Here is a 12,647-nt window from a genome sequence, read left to right on the forward strand (position 1 = left end):
CGACGACGCATACACGTCGATGCTTGTTTTGTCTCACCCACGCACACGCGTCAATGATGCCTACGTGTGGATTTAAATGAGATAACCCCCTGATGCGCGAACTGATGCGCATAAACTTGTTATGCTACGATTTAGGAAATTGCACGATCGGCAAAATTCCTTCCGGCAAGTGCACCGGTTATCGTCAAGTAAAAACTCACAATAGAGTGAGGTCGAATCCCACAAGGATTGGTTGAGTGAGAAATTCGGATTAGAAGTGTGTTCTAGTTGAGCGGAATCAAGATTTAGATGAGAATTGCGGAATGTAAAATTGGCGGGAAAAGTAAATGACAAGAAATTGAAATGGCGGAATCTTAAATTGCATGAATTAAAGAGCAGAATGTAAATTGCTGAAATTAAAAGGGAATGGGGGTGATTGCATGAATTGAGTTGCAGAATGTAAAGAGAAAGTGGAAATCAGAAATGGGGAATTCATTGGGTGTTAGGAGATATTGAGATCTCCGAATCAAAACATGTTTATCTCTTCCTCAACCAATGCGTTCATTGAATTTTGCTTGGCAATCTTATATGATTGGATCCCAATCCCTTGGCTCACCAATTCTCTCTAAAAACAAACAAATTCCCAATCCCTTGGTTTAAATGTTCATAAGAAGAGATGATGCTCGATCACTGATTATACCACACAGTTTCATGAACCACAATTTGGTAGGATTACATGTCACAATATCCATCCAAACCCCAATCCAATTCACTGTGAGAAAGCTTCTCTAGCATGAATCCTCCATTCCTTTCCCAAGGTTCCGAAGGATTCCAATTATGGGTAGTTTCTTTCCCAAGACAACTACCCAATGGAATTAGATCGAGAAGCTTTCTAACAAAATTCAAGAGAAAAGATTGAAGAAGAAGATAAACTATTATTGATTCATTGAATTACAATAGAGCTCCCTAACCCAATGAAAGGGGTTTAGTGAGTCATAGCTCTGAATTCAATTACAAAGATATGAAAACTAGCTAAAATGCCAAAGTCAAAGTCCCCTCCTAACTTAAATTCTATCCTATTTATACACTTTCTATATTGAGCTTCTGTTGTGTTTCTTGGGCTTTGAGGCCTCTCCATGCTTTCCTTTTGCCTTGGGTTTATGATCCATAATCTTGATGAGGCTGTTGATCCAAATTCTGTAACATTCATTGAGCCAACTTAGTGATAATCAAATAATGACACATGACTCAATAAATTGAAATTTCAGACTCATCAATCCTTCAGGCCCAATCCCATAAACCATGATATTCAAATGGGTTTCATACCAGAGTAAGTTTAAGTTAATGTTTGTGCTCAAATACTAACTTAAACCGCAATATTTTTGGCCCAGAAACCTTTTCCAAGAGTGGCGTTTAAGTTGCAGTTTAAGCTTAAACTGCAGCTTAAACGCCAGACACTTCCAGTGATGCCTTTTGTGGAAGCACGTTTAAGCTTCAGTTTAAGGTTAAACTGAAGTTTAAACGTGGAAATGGAAGAAGGCAGCCCTGGAGGGTAACTTGGTCGAACACGTTTAAGCTTCAGTTTAAGGTTAAACTGAAGCTTAAACGTGGAGATAGAAAAGGCAGCCCTGGAGGTCGAACACGTTTAAGCTCCAGTTTAAGGTTAAACTGGAGCTTAAACGTGGAAATGGAAGAAGGCATCCTGGAGGTCGAACACGTTTAAGCTCCAGTTTAAGGTTAAACTGGAGCTTAAACGTGGAAGCTGAGAAAGGTGGCCCTGGAAGTGTCGAACACGTTTAAGCTCCAGTTTAAGGTTAAACTGGAGCTTAAACGTGGAAATGGAGAAAGCAACCCTGGAGGAAGAACTTGGTCGAACACGTTTAAGCTCCAGTTTAAGGTCAAACTGGAGCTTAAACGTGGAAATGGCTCCCTGGTGCACTTCCCATTTCTGGCGTTTAACCTCCAGTTTAAGGTTAAACTGGAGGTTAAACGTGGAAATGCTTCCTGATTGGCATTCTCATTCTGGCGTTTAACCTCCAGTTTAAGGTCAAACTGGAGGTTAAACGTGGAATGCTTCTTTGGTGAGACTTTCATTCTGGCGTTTAACCTCCAGTTTAAGGTTAAACTGGAGGTTAAACTTCAGTTTCAGCATTTCTTAGCCTTCATGATTCTGGCGTTTAAACTCCAGTTTAGGCTTAAACTGGAACTTAAACTCCACATGTGATATTCAAGCTTCCTTTATTGACTTTGTTGCTTCCTTGCCTAGCCTCTTCTTCCCTGAAATCATCCAAACAATTGCATCAAAGTCTTGCAAAATTTCATGAGAAATCTTCCATTCATAGCATTCAAGTAATATAACTAAAACTCATGGAATTTGCATCAAAATCATATTGTTTGGATGGTTCATTGCTTTGTTATTCTTTTAACCATTCTTGGTTACTTTAAGCTCAAGAAAATGCATAAAACCACTAAAACTAACAGAAAAATACTAGTGAAACTAGCCTAAGATGCCTTGGCATCACAACACCAAACTTAATACTTGCTTGTCCCTAAGCAAGTCCTGAGTTATTTGAGAAGAAAGTATGAAACAGAAAGCAATTACATTGGCTATATTAGCAAGCATTTGAAGTTCATCAGAAGGGTTTTATGCAGAAAGTTGCAGCATCACTTTTTCATACTTATCAGGTAAAATTATCACTTTTTCATTGCATCCATCAAACACTGCTATGGCCTCTTGTTATTCTTATGTCCTTGGCACTTTTCTCTTCTTTGTTTTTCTTTTCTTTTTCTTAGAGCTCCTTTGCTCCTTGTTTGCTCGGTGTCATGTGTTGCACAAGCCTTTGGCATTTTCTTTTTCTTATCAGTGCACTACACATATCCACTTCAGGCATTTTAGTTCACATTTCTTCTTGAGACATTGGTGCCCAGCACCTCTTTGTGTGACTAAATGTTTTGTATTTAGGTTGCTCTTGATAATGGACTTTTGGTTGATAATCCCGGGTTAGTTAACCCAAGTTACCAAGTGTTGAAACACTCCTCAGAACCTATTCATCCAAGCATATCCTTAATACATAAACACCACAGGCATTTGTCTCAGAAGTTCAAACCATTGGTGCCTAGCTTATTTTCTCAATTTTTTTTTTTGTTTTTTGGTTGCCTTTTTTTCAGTGGCTTTTTCTTCTTCTTTTTCTTTCTTTTTCATGGCCAAAGACATTTATTCATCAAGATCCATAGACAGTTTTCAATTTCTACACAAAAAATGATAATTCTACACTCTATTTCTAGTGATCTGACTAAACAATCAAGCATGCATACCACCACTTAATTCTACTTGATTTGTCACTAATTGAGCCAAGTTACTTTTGTTCAACTTTTCTTTTATTTTTGGAAACAGAACAAGCATGGCAAGCATTTGTTTAAGAAGGTGGAGTTATATCCAAACATCTAGGCATTCACTTTATTCAAAGCAATAAACAGACAAATATACTAAAAACTTCACATTCCAGAAAGATTCAACATTTACAGTTTAAACCAGAACAAGCATGCTTTTGTTTGCCCTTTTTAAAGAATTATCAAGGAACAATACCACCTTGTGAAATTCCTTGTTTTCTCTTTGTTGCCAGGAAACAATTTGATTTCCCTTCTTCTCCTAAATGTTACTTCATGCTTTAAGATCCTTGTTTCCTTTCCTGCAAAGAGTGATGAAGTTGCTTGCTTCTCAAGCACTTGAGTGGTTAGCTCAACTATGTGTGGGTAAGTATCTGAGTCTTAAGTTGGTGTGTGAACACCAAACTTAGTCTCCCACTTACTTCTCTGTGCTTTGAATCCTTGAGTTCTCTTTGGAATGAAGTTGCTGCTAAGGGTTTTAAGCATTCCTGTGACTGCTTAGAATGGTTTTTCCTCTCATATAATTCAAAGGTTGTTGTGTTCAGTTGATCTTTATGGTGGAACACCAAACTTAGAGTCACACATTCCCCTTTGAATTATTGATCCACGAATTCATTGTTTGGTGTGAAACACCAAACTTAATTCTTTGCAATGCACAGAAACTACTTCACCCTTTTTATTGAAACAAATAAAAGAAACAGCAAAAGGGTATTACCTCAGGTTGGGTTGCCTCCCAACAAGCGCTTCTTTAACGTCATTAGCTTGACGGTCAGCTTCCTCAGTTGAGGTGATATTTAACTTTGTCCTTCTCATCCACATCTCCCAAGTAATGTTTGAGTCTTTGACCGTTCACAATGAAGGTTCGTTGTGACTTTTCTTCCATGATTTCTACTTGTCCATATTTGGAGACCTTGGTGACAAGGAATGGTCCAGACCACCTTGATTTTAGCTTCCCTGGAAATAGCTTCAGCCTAGAATTGTAGAGCAATACTTTTTGTCCTTTTTCAAATTTCCTTGGGGCTATGTTGCTGTCATGCTTCTTCTTTGCTCTTTCTTTGTAAATTTTGGCATTCTCATAAGCTTCCGCTTTGAATTCTTCCAACTCTTGAATTTGCAACATCCTTCTTTCTCCAGCAGCTTTGTTGTCCAAGTTCAAAAGTTTCAAGGCCCAGTATGCCTTGTGCTCCAACTCCAGTGGCAAATGGCAAGCTTTTCCATATACTAGTTGGTAAGGAGACATTCCAATTGGTGTTTTGAAAGCTGTCCTATATGCCCAAAGAGCATCATCTAGCTTAATCGACCAGTCCTTCCTTGAAGCTCCCACAGTCTTTTTCAGGATCCTTTTGAGTTCTCTGTTAGATATTTCGGCTTGCCCACTTGTCTGTGGATGGTATGGTGTGGCTACCTTGTGTTTGACTCCATATTTTAGAAGCAATGCCTCTAATGGTTTGTTGCAGAAGTGGCTTCCTCCATCACTGATGATTGCTCTTGGAACCCCAAAACGGCAAAAAATGTGTTTTCTGAGGAAGTTCATGACTACCTTATTATCATTGGTTGGGGTTGCTATTGCTTCAACCCATTTGGAGACATAGTCTACTGCCACAAGAATGTAATTATTTGAGTATGAGGAGGGAAAGGGTCCCATGAAATCTATCCCCCATACATCAAACAATTCAAGTTCCAGAATGAATTGTTGTGGCATTTCATTTCTTCTTGGCAGGTTCCCCGCTTTCTGGCATTCATGGCAGTGCTTCACTAATTCTTTTGCATCTTTGAAGATAGTGGGCCAATAAAAACCACACTGCAACACCTTAGCTGCTGTTCTTTCTCCTGCAAAATGTCCTCCATAAGTGGAGCCATGGCAGTCCCATAAGACTTCCCTTCCTTCTTCCTCGGATATGCATCTTCTGAGTATGCCATCGGAACATTTTTTGAACAAGTATGGTTCGTCCCAGATGAAGTATTTGGCATCATTTACCAATTTCTTCCTTTGATGTTTGTTAAATTCCAACGGTAAACTCCCAGTGGCCTTGAAGTTTGCTATGTCTGCAAACCAGGGTGCTTTGTGAATTACCATGAGTTGTTCATCAGGAAAGCACTCATTTATATGTGTGCTTTGTGCGCTTCCTTCTTCACATGGTATTCTTGATAAATGGTCTGCCACCTTGTTCTCTACACCCTTCTTGTCTTTGATTTCAATGTCAAATTCCTGCAACAAAAGAACCCATCTAATAAGTCTTGGTTTGGATTCTTGTTTAGCAAGTAAGTATTTTAGAGCTGAATGATCAGTGAAGACAATGACTTTAGATCCAATGAGATAGGATCTAAATTTGTCAAATGCAAAGACTATTGCCAAGAGTTCTTTTTCAGTGGTTGTGTAATTCCTTTGGTTATCATTCAAGACTTTACTGGCATAATAAATCACATGTACCAAATTGTCTTTCCTTTGTCCTAACACTGCCCCAATAGCAAGGTCTGATGCATCACACATCAGTTCAAAAGGTAAGTTCCAATCAGGTGGGGCAATGATAGGTGCAGAGGAAAGTTTTTGCTTCAAAAGTTCATAGGCTAGCATGCAATTTTTATCAAATACAAAGGGTGTATCAGAGACAAGCAAGTTACTCAAAGGTTTGGCTATTTTAGAAAAGTCTCTAATAAACCTTCTGTAAAAACCAGCGTGTCCCAAAAAACTCCTAACTGCCTTGACATTACTTGGTGGAGGTAATTTTTCAATGAGTTCCACCTTAGCTCTGTCCACCTCAATGCCTCTATTAGAGATTTTGTGGCCAAGGACTATTCCTTCTGTGACCATGAAATGACACTTTTCCCAGTTTAATACTAGGTTAGTCTCTTGGCACCTCTTAAGCACCAAGGCAAGGTGGTGTAGGCAGCTAGGAAAAGAATCTCCAAACACAGAAAAATCGTCCATGAAGACCTCAATAAATTTTTCAATCATGTCCGAAAAGATGGACAGCATGCATCTTTGGAAAGTGGCAGGTGCATTGCACAATCCAAAGGGCATGCGTCTATAAGCAAAAACTCCATATGGACAAACAAATGATGTTTTCTCTTGATCTTTAGGATCAACTACTATTTGGTTGTAGCCTGAATATCCATCTAAAAAGCAATAGTAAGCATGTCCGGCAAGCCTTTCAAGCATCTGATCCATGAATGGGAGTGGGAAATGATCCTTTCTGGTGGCTTCATTGAGCTTCCTGTAGTCTATGCACATCCTCCACCCAATGACGGTTCTTGTGGGTATGAGTTCGTTCTTCTCATTTGGCACCACAGTTATGCCACCTTTCTTGGGAACTACATGGATGGGACTAACCCATGGGCTATCAGAAATGGGGTAGATTACCCCTGCCTGCCATAACTTCATGACTTCCTTTTGTACCACTTCTTTCATGACAGGATTCAATCTTCTCTGAGCTTGAATGGAGGGTCTAGCATCCTCTTCTAACAAGATTTTATGCATGCATATGGATGAACTTATCCCCTTCAAATCGGCTAGGGTCCATCCAATGGCATCTTGATGAGTTTGTAGCACCTTGATCAATTCTTCTTCCTGTTCTTGGCTCAGGGCAGAGCTAATGATAACAGGGTGACTCTCATCACTACCCAAGTATGCATACTTGAGATTAGGGGGCAATGCTTTGAGCTCAGGTTTTGGTGCTTCCTTCTCTTCTTTCACTCTCCCTGGCATGCTTGGCATGGTTGTTTCAGCAGCCTTGATGTCACTAACTTCAATATCCTTGGTGAACTCCTCCTCTGCCACTTCCTTTATTGTTTCCTCAAAAGTTTCTTGTACTGCAATGTCCACTACATCAACCCTCATGCATTCCCTTAGTGATTCTGATGGATAGCTCATTGCCTTGAATACGTTAAACACCAATTTCTCATCATGTAGTCTAAGAGTGAGTTCACCCTTTTGTACATCTATGATGGCTCCAGCAGTAGCCAGGAAGGGTCTTCCCAGAATTATTGAAGCTTTGGCTTCTTCCTCCATATCTAACACCACAAAATCGGCAGGAAATATAAAATCTCCCACTTTCACCAACAAATCCTCAACTATCCCATGAGGGAATTTAAAAGTTCGATCTGCCAATTGGAGGGCCATTCTTGTTGGTTTGGCTTCCTCAATCTTCATTCTTCTCATCATTGTTAGAGACATCAAATTGATGCTGGCCCCTAAGTCACACAAGGCCTTCTCCACCATGACTTCTCCTATGATGCAGGGGATTTGGAAACTGCCTGGGTCCTTCAATTTCTGAGGCAATTTGTGCTGAATGATGGCACTGCATTCTTCAGTTAACAACACAGTTTCCTCATTTCTCCAGCTTCTCTTCTTGGTCATTAATTCTTTTAAGAATTTTGCATAGAGTGGCATTTGCTCTATTGCCTCAGCAAACGGAATGTTGATTTGGAGCTTCTTGAAAATCTCCAAGAACCTGGAGAATTGACCATCCTTTTCACTTTTCATCAAACGTTGAGGATATGGTGCTTTAGGTGTATAAGGCTTCAGGACCTCTTTTTCTTTTTCTTTTGTTGCGGACGGTGTAAAAGATTGTCCTTGTTCCTTGTCTCTCACATGTTCCCTTGCTTCATCCTCTGTGGTTTCCTTTGAGATCTCCTTTAGATTCTTTCCACTTCTGAGGGTTATGGCCTTACATTCTTCCCTTGCAATAGCCTTGGCAGCATGAGAAACGCTCGTCCCAGGGGTTTGCTTAGACAAATACAAAATTTGATTTTCTAGCTTCTGGATGGCAGCTCCTTGGTTTTGCAGGTTAGACTTTACTTCGTCCTTAAAAGCTTTCAATTCGGTTATGTCTTGACTCATGGTTGTAAGCATTCCTTCTATCCGGTTTAATTGATCTTGAAATTGTTGGTTCGGATAAGGTTGGGTAGGTTGATTATTTTGGCCATGATATGATGGTTGGGAGTAAGTGTTTTGTGTGGCTTGGTATGATCTTTGGTTGGAGTTTTGGTATGTGGAATTGTTATGTTGGTTGTGGTTGTAAGGTTTGTGGTTTTGTGGTTGGGTTTGTTGGTTCCCCCACCCAAAGTTTGGGTGATTTTTCCATCCTGGGTTGTAAGTGTTGGAATGTGGATCATATGATTGCCTTTGTTGGTTTCCCACATAGTTGGCCTCTTCCCAATCACCTCCTTCAATGCTTACTTCCTCTTGATCTTGTGTGTGTATTGCAGCCACTTGCTTTGTTTCTAATTGCCTGGTAAGCTCTGCTAGTTGCTTGGCAAACACCTTGTTTTGGACTAGAATTGTATCAACATGGTTCAGCTCCATGACTCCCTTAGTGTTGTGCCTCTCTGATGCATAGTAGTACTCATTCTCAGCCACTGTCTCAATCACTTCAATGGCTTCTTCCACAGTCTTTTTCCTGTTCAATGAACCTCCTGATGAATGGTCTACCGCCTTCCTTGATTCATAAGAGAGTCCATCATAGAAAATATGCAATTGCACCCAGTCATGGAACATGTCTGGTGGGCATTTCCTTGTCAAATCCTTGAATCTCTCCCATGCCTCGTAGAGAGTTTCACCATCTTGTTGTCTAAAAGTCTGAACCTCAGATCGAAGCCTATTGACCTTTTGTGGGGGGTAGAAACGTGCCAGAAACTTGCTTTCCACCTCATCCCATGTTGTTAGACTCCCTCTTGGGAATGATTCCAGCCACTTAGCTGCCTTGTCCCTAAGTGAAAATGGGAACAAAAGCAGTTTATAGGCATCTTCCTGGACTCCATTGGACTTCACAGTGTCACAAATTCTCAGGAATTTTGTGAGATGTTGGTTGGGATCTTCATTAGCACTCCCACCAAATGAACAATGATTCTCCACAAGTGATATTAGCTGTGGTTTGAGTTCAAAATTGTTGGCCTGAATGGGTGGTTTCTGAATGCTGCTACCACAATTCCCAGAGGTTGGGTTTATGTATGAACTAAGAACCCTCCTCTCAGGAATGGCATTGTTTCCATCAGCTCTCTCATGGTTGTGAACTTCTCTATCCATGTTGAGATCTAAAGCTTCCTCAAAATTGTCCTCAGATTCTCCTTCAGATTCCTCTTCTCCCAGTACTCTCTTCCCTCTTGCTTCCCTTCTCAGTCTATGAAGGGTCCTCTCTGGTTCGGTATATGGAGGAGTTGATGTCTCTCCTCTCCTACCTGTCATACAAGAACACAGCACAGGCAACAAACAAGTGAAATACTCTTGGTTAATGGAAGAGTATGGTTAGAGCAGTTGAGGAATTAATTCAAACAGTTAGTGAGTCAGTGAGTTAGTTGCTTGAATTTAAAGGCATAAAGAAAGAAAGCATGTAACAGAGTGCAGAAATTAAAATTCAACAAGTAACGTGTACTGAATTAATCAAAACAAAAAAAATGCTCAATCTAGTTAACTTCCAATTTGAGAATTGTCAATCGAAAACCAATCCCCGGCAACGGCGCCATAAACTTGATGCGCATAAACTTGTTATGCTACGATTTAGGAAATTGCACGATCGGCAAAATTCCTTCCGGCAAGTGCACCGGTTATCGTCAAGTAAAAACTCACAATAGAGTGAGGTCGAATCCCACAAGGATTGGTTGAGTGAGCAATTCGGATTAGAAGTGTGTTCTAGTTGAGCGGAATCAAGATTTAGATGAGAATTGCGGAATGTAAAATTGGCGGGAAAAGTAAATGACAAGAAATTGAAATGGCGGAATCTTAAATTGCATGAATTAAAGAGCAGAATGTAAATTGCTGAAATTAAAAGGGAATGGGGGTGATTGCATGAATTGAGTTGCAGAATGTAAAGAGAAAGTGGAAATCAGAAATGGGGAATTCATTGGGTGTTAGGAGATATTGAGATCTCCGAATCAAAACATGTTTATCTCTTCCTCAACCAATGCGTTCATTGAATTTTGCTTGGAAATCTTATATGATTGGATCCCAATCCCTTGGCTCACCAATTCTCTCTAAAAACAAACAAATTCCCAATCCCTTGGTTTAAATGTTCATAAGAAGAGATGATGCTCGATCACTGATTATACCACACAGTTTCATGAACCACAATTTGGTAGGATTACATGTCACAATATCCATCCAAACCCCAATCCAATTCACTGTGAGAAAGCTTCTCTAGCATGAATCCTCCATTCCTTTCCCAAGGTTCCGAAGGATTCCAATTATGGGTAGTTTCTTTCCCAAGACAACTACCCAATGGAATTAGATCGAGAAGCTTTCTAACAAAATTCAAGAGAAAAGATTGAAGAAGAAGATAAACTATTATTGATTCATTGAATTACAATAGAGCTCCCTAACCCAATGAAAGGGGTTTAGTGAGTCATAGCTCTGAATTCAATTACAAAGATATGAAAACTAGCTAAAATGCCAAAGTCAAAGTCCCCTCCTAACTTAAATTCTATCCTATTTATACACTTTCTATATTGAGCTTCTGTTGTGTTTCTTGGGCTTTGAGGCCTCTCCATGCTTTCCTTTTGCCTTGGGTTTATGATCCATAATCTTGATGAGGCTGTTGATCCAAATTCTGTAACATTCATTGAGCCAACTTAGTGATAATCAAATAATGACACATGACTCAATAAATTGAAATTTCAGACTCATCAATCCTTCAGGCCCAATCCCATAAACCATGATATTCAAATGGGTTTCATACCAGAGTAAGTTTAAGTTAATGTTTGTGCTCAAATACTAACTTAAACCGCAATATTTTTGGCCCAGAAACCTTTTCCAAGAATGGCGTTTAAGGTGCAGTTTAAGCTTAAACTGCAGCTTAAACGCCAGACACTTCCAGTGATGCCTTTTGTGGAAGCACGTTTAAGCTTCAGTTTAAGGTTAAACTGAAGCTTAAACGTGGAAATGGAAGAAGGCAGCCCTGGAGGGTAACTTGGTCGAACACGTTTAAGCTTCAGTTTAAGGTTAAACTGAAGCTTAAACGTGGAGATAGAAAAGGCAGCCCTGGAGGTCGAACACGTTTAAGCTCCAGTTTAAGGTTAAACTGGAGCTTAAACGTGGAAATGGAAGAAGGCATCCTGGAGGTCGAACACGTTTAAGCTCCAGTTTAAGGTTAAACTGGAGCTTAAACGTGGAAGCTGAGAAAGGTGGCCCTGGAAGTGTCGAACACGTTTAAGCTCCAGTTTAAGGTTAAACTGGAGCTTAAACGTGGAAATGGAGAAAGCAACCCTGGAGGAAGAACTTGGTCGAACACGTTTAAGCTCCAGTTTAAGGTCAAACTGGAGCTTAAACGTGGAAATGGCTCCCTGGTGCACTTCCCATTTCTGGCGTTTAACCTCCAGTTTAAGGTTAAACTGGAGGTTAAACGTGGAAATGCTTCCTGATTGGCATTCTCATTCTGGCGTTTAACCTCCAGTTTAAGGTCAAACTGGAGGTTAAACGTGGAATGCTTCTTTGGTGAGACTTTCATTCTGGCGTTTAACCTCCAGTTTAAGGTTAAACTGGAGGTTAAACTTCAGTTTCAGCATTTCTTAGCCTTCATGATTCTGGCGTTTAAACTCTAGTTTAGGCTTAAACTGGAACTTAAACTCCACATGTGATATTCAAGCTTCCTTTATTGACTTTGTTGCTTCCTTGCCTAGCCTCTTCTTCCCTGAAATCATCCAAACAATTGCATCAAAGTCTTGCAAAATTTCATGAGAAATCTTCCATTCATAGCATTCAAGTAATATAACTAAAACTCATGGAATTTGCATCAAAATCATATTGTTTGGATGGTTCATTGCTTTGTTATTCTTTTAACCATTCTTGGTTACTTTAAGCTCAAGAAAATGCATAAAACCACTAAAACTAACAGAAAAATACTAGTGAAACTAGCCTAAGATGCCTTGGCATCACGAACCCCTTCTCATTTTCGCAACCTCTCCTCTTCTCTTCATCCCTAACGTCTCTCTTCTCCCTCCAAGAACCAAAAATCCCATAACCACCACCATCAAGCTTCTGCCTATCACTATCGGCCATCATTCTGATGACCAAACCGCCGCCGACAACCCACTCTCTTCCCTTTTCTTTCTTTCTTCTTCCCTATCTTCCCCCTTTCACCGCCCCTCTGTTCTGCCACCATCACCACCGCCGTGGCCAAACCTTCGCCGCCAACACCCTTTCTGATCACCGCTACTGCCTTCTCTCTTATCTTCTCTATTCAAGTTCACTACACTCCCTGATCCTCTAAGTACTGCTCCCTGAGCCACCCTCTGTTCGGCTTTATACTGCTGCCACTGAACCGTAGCAGTGCTGCTACTAAACCAGTAGC

At 40.2% G+C, this 12,647-nt stretch overlaps 1 protein-coding gene and 1 non-coding gene across 2 annotated transcripts in view; one reads left to right on the forward strand and one right to left on the reverse strand.

Moving 5' to 3' along the window:
• Window positions 1-12,355, reverse strand: part of LOC110265482 (uncharacterized) — a 78,167-nt gene extending 65,812 nt beyond the window's left edge. Inside the window, exons 1-4 of the mRNA XM_088505898.1 lie at window positions 12,237-12,355; window positions 7,666-7,817; window positions 5,243-6,825; window positions 4,239-4,747 (exon numbers count right to left, since the gene is read on the reverse strand). Coding sequence (XP_088362024.1) covers window positions 4,239-4,747; window positions 5,243-6,825; window positions 7,666-7,817; window positions 12,237-12,355 — 2,363 coding nt within the window. The remainder of the gene's footprint in view (window positions 1-4,238; window positions 4,748-5,242; window positions 6,826-7,665; window positions 7,818-12,236) is intronic.
• Window positions 8,862-8,965, forward strand: LOC148574437 (small nucleolar RNA R71). Its single transcript, XR_015906107.1, has one exon. It is a non-coding gene; the product is annotated as a small nucleolar RNA R71 (small nucleolar RNA).
• Window positions 12,356-12,647: the final 292 nt, after the last annotated feature.

This window comes from Arachis ipaensis, chromosome B2 (genome assembly GCF_059453495.1).
Source record: "Arachis ipaensis isolate K30076 ecotype BB chromosome B2, ASM5945349v1, whole genome shotgun sequence".
NCBI lineage: Eukaryota > Viridiplantae > Streptophyta > Magnoliopsida > Fabales > Fabaceae > Arachis > Arachis ipaensis.